At 40.1% G+C, this 4,227-nt stretch overlaps 1 protein-coding gene across 3 annotated transcripts in view; it reads right to left on the bottom strand.

Moving 5' to 3' along the window:
* Positions 1 to 2,957: 2,957 nt before the first annotated feature.
* LOC138018980 (gamma-soluble NSF attachment protein-like) overlaps positions 2,958 to 4,227 on the bottom strand; it is a 19,158-nt gene continuing 17,888 nt past the window's right edge. For all 3 annotated transcript variants that reach the window (XM_068865657.1, XM_068865655.1, XM_068865656.1), the window contains one exon: positions 2,958 to 3,680. In XM_068865657.1, coding sequence (XP_068721758.1) covers positions 3,593 to 3,680 — 88 coding nt within the window. In that variant the 3' untranslated portion in view covers positions 2,958 to 3,592. The remainder of the gene's footprint in view (positions 3,681 to 4,227) is intronic.

The following is a 4,227-nucleotide window of genomic DNA, read 5'->3' as shown; positions in this document are numbered from 1 at the left end:
GTTTTGGGGAATAAACATGGATTTCGAGAGTATTCGTGAAGAGATTCTTTTGGGTAGAGGACAAGGAAACTTTAAATTTAAGCCGAAACAGAAAGAAGCGCTACAGGCGATTGTTTTTGAACGGTCGGGATTGTTTAATTGTCGGAGCAACTGCAGAATCAATGAAACGAGCGCTTAGGCTTAATCAATAAACGAGTGCTATTTTCTTCACACGATCTCGTGCAAAGTGTAGTTAGCCAAACCGTAAATTGAAAGCTACAATGTTAAAGACGGTTTAGGCCTAATCACTGAAACGAACGCTTAGGCTTAATCAGTATAAGAGTGCTATTTTCTTCACACAATCTCAAACCGTAAATTGAAAGCGTAAATGTTAAAGAGTGCTTAGACCTAATCACTGCAACGAGCGCTATTTTCTTGACACGATCTCCCGAAAAAGGTAGTTAATCTAACCGTAAAATTCACAATTGATCACTACTTAATTCGCGAGTCACGCTTTAAGTACGAGAAATACTGTTTTGAATAACATACTTCTACTTGAATTTATTAGTTTCTGCGTACCGCGTAGCCAGCTACGCAGAACTTTATTCGAGTGGCAGGATACTTGGGGCTTTAGTCGGTACCATTTACACAAACGTCGCAAATTTCTAAAATGATTTTCCTCAACTATAAAGCTTTTCCGGCGTCGAAAAAACAAAACTTTCCTCCGCACAACTGGCATTTTTTCAATACAGCACATGCACTTGCGAAAACTAAACCTTCACTTTACCTTCACTGAAGTGCCCCACGAAATAAGCAAACAGAGCGTAGATTGCATTGCCGCAACCTTTTTTTTAGGAGCCAATGAAAAAGGGCGTATTGTCGAACTTTGCCAGATCTCACATTTCCATTGACAGAGTGAGATCTGGGTACGAGATTACTATTGCCCTTGATTTTGAAGATAAACAGAGTTTAAATTGGAAAATGCGATTGCTTTTCTTCACTTCCTTTATAAATACAACATTTACTGTCATAAGTTTTTTGGTAAGTCATCTGTGGCACGTTTACCTCTCAAGTACAATTGTAACTACAGCAGACCACTTGACTTGGGGGAGGGGTAGCGCTGGGTTCATTACTGGGTTGCCGTATGGCAATCCCAGTTTGAAAGTGGGTGGCATTTGGGGTTTTTTGTTTTTTCCGTGTCAGCAAAAGTCTTGCCTGTCACTCCCCTGCTAAGTGGTGTCTTTGTGCATAGAGCCTTCTGCTCGTATTTTCTTAGGATAGAGAGGGTAGTGGAAATGCGTAGATTTCTCTGGTGGACACAGTAGAATGATAAACTTAACCTGCAATGGCGTCGAAAGTCATGTAACGCGAATGGCGTTTTAGTGGATCTTTTTAAACAAAATATACCCTTATGGAGCTCAATAATGGAAAGTCAGTTGGATAAACTAGGCAGGCGGTGAAAGCAAATACCTGGAATCGTAAAAGCGACGAGTAATGGGATTTCGAGAACAATCTATCGCCCATCGAGCCGAAATCAAAGTGAGCTGCTAGCTGTATTTCTAATGTTTTACCAAGAATGTGCTGTTATGTAGAACACTGAAACCGAATGAAAAATTCTCTGGTATAAAAGCGACGAGTAATGGACAACAATCTTTCGCCCGTCGAGCCGAAATCAAAGTGAGCTGTATCTCCAACATTTTATCACGTTTTATGTACAACACTGAAACCAAATGGAAAATTATCTGGTAACTTATGGTTCAACAAAGTCAGGTAAAAAAAATAATTGGAAATGTGACAGTCAAGAATTATTTGAAAGAAAGCTTGTCGACTATTTTGTGCATCATTATTCAAGGAAAAAGTTCTTCAGGAAAGGGTTTGAACGTGAAGTACATGGTAATTTGACACGATTGAGTTTCTTGTCTTCACGCACGCAATGAAATAGGAAGAGATTTTCGCCTCTAAGAGCAAATATGTTGTTTGTTTCAATAAATTTTTCAATGGAATAGGATTCTGTGGTATTTTCTGCCTTTGTGAATTACAATATCATGTTCTGTATTGAACTTTGAAATGTGATATGGAGAATTTTTTTAGTATTGCTCTGTAAGCAGGAAGGGTTCACGAAAATAAACAGGTCTGTTGGTTGGAAGCGTGCTTGAGTTTCAACAAAATGAGCCCCAAAATCAGTGAAAAATTGTGACGCCGATGAATAATAAAGTAGCTGCTATTTTCGAAATGATGGATTTACCTGGTGATAAATATAAACGTCGTACGCGTCTTGGAGAGTAAATTTTGACTTTGCAGAAACAAATGGTCAACCTCAAGAGTTGGGCGATTGTGATCTTTGTTTTGACTTCGCTCATTTTATTGTCACTTTATAACACTTGACAGAAAAAGAAACTTACAAAAACCCGGTATCTTGCCATCATTTGACAGAGATGCTTCACTGTTTAGCGAGTAAACATGCCGCGGTAACTTAATCACGGCGCCCGCTGAATTCCGGCCAGTCAGTGTCACTTTCGATTTTGCGATTTATTTGTGCAGCCAAACGTAGAATAACAAAATTGAACGTAGCAAAAATCTCCCAATATGTTTGTCGCTGATCGTAACTTTTTATATTCTATATTCACCGTTCAAAATTAATGTTGTTTTCATGTCGTAAATATTTTGTTCTCGATCGACCATCCCGGAAACTCCCTTCTTCTCTTTCTAAAAACTGTGTATCAATAGTTATTTACTTTTGCATCAATATTTGTTTTGCATAAAGCAAGGTAACAAAATCTGTACCTTGCTGAGTTCGCATTTGTTAGCGTTAACAGTATTTTCGGTCCGATGCTTCTGTTTTCAGAAGGGGTATATTGTTTAGGTCACCCATCCAGATATTAACCCCGCCATATAGGGTTTAACTTCAGCGAACTTGTGGGGAAAAGAAGTTGTGAGGGAACTTGAAAATTATCAACATGTCAGCCCAGAAGCCAATGTTTCTCGCTTGTCTTTTATTTGTTATTCTTCAGAGACTGGAATGCTGTAGTTCAATACCACACAATTCAGTGCCTTCTGATTTTCTGTAACACGTCCCACAGGCAACCCAGTGTATGCTTCACGGAAGCATCTCGTTAATTAAGTAATTCTGGGCTCTTGAAAAAATGATTCAGACTGCTAACTTTTAATGTTGGGAGCCTAGAGGGCCTCCGGAAAATTTTCTTACGCAGCAGCCTTATGATGGCCAAAACGTCACGTAATAATCTGCCGATCACGGCGTTGCATGTAGTGAGCCATTATTGCTTACAATCTTTTGCACAAAACACCTATGATTTTCTTGCCACAATTGGTAAGTAGGATGTGGTTACTATACTTAGGGTCGATAAGCACTGCGTTAAGTCAAACATTCACGTTATTAGTTAATTAATTAATTAATTAATTCATTAATTAGTTAATCAATTGCTTAGGAATCAAGTTTTAAGTCCAAGTGAACGTGATTTAAGCCAACGATCCTAACACAGTCCGCCCTCCTCCATGTCATCTTCAAACTCCTCTTGGCTTGGCTGTTCTGTTTGAACTACTGCAGTCGTCGTAACTGGGTTAGAGGTTTGAGAATCCGTGTTGATCAAGTCATTTAGGTTTTGAACTGGTCTCCTTTCAGCCGAGGCCGTTTTTCCACCAATGTCACCTGGCACACGAAGGCTACGAGATAACTTTGCAATCTGAGGATTAAAGAGTGAAAGTGTAATACCGCAGGCAGGGGGGCTGAAGAGGCTACATCCGGTGATAGAGATCATAGAGGCCTTGCTTATGGATTGCATGGACGATAAAGGAGATGGTTCGACAACAACATTTGGGAGCTCAAGCAAGGACGACAACGACGTTGACGAGAACTTCAGCTGAAGATATGAATTCACGTATATAAGTCGACCATTATTCGAAGTTGTTCCGCCAATGAAATGGTTGCCAATTGTCCAAGAATCATATGGGAATGATCACTGCTAATGCAGTTTGACGATTACAGTGAACGTCATCCACACAACCTTAAATTAGTTGATTACACTACGTGTTTGCAAAAAGACCCTCGAGGCACCCCCTTCGCAAATGTACCACGAGTAATGTCCCTAGAAAGCCACTGTCTCGCTTTCAAAGCGCATTGCATTCTGATCTGGTCGTTGTCGCCGACGTCGTCAATGCTTCAGGTCCCTACTAGATCGAGTCTTAGAACTACTACGATGACAACGCAGCCGAGGGCTTCGATGTTCCTGT

Source organism: Montipora capricornis, chromosome 10, assembly GCF_036669925.1.
Source record: "Montipora capricornis isolate CH-2021 chromosome 10, ASM3666992v2, whole genome shotgun sequence".
In the NCBI taxonomy this organism is placed as follows: domain Eukaryota; kingdom Metazoa; phylum Cnidaria; class Anthozoa; order Scleractinia; family Acroporidae; genus Montipora; species Montipora capricornis.
This window is presented reverse-complemented; position numbering and strand designations above follow the sequence as displayed.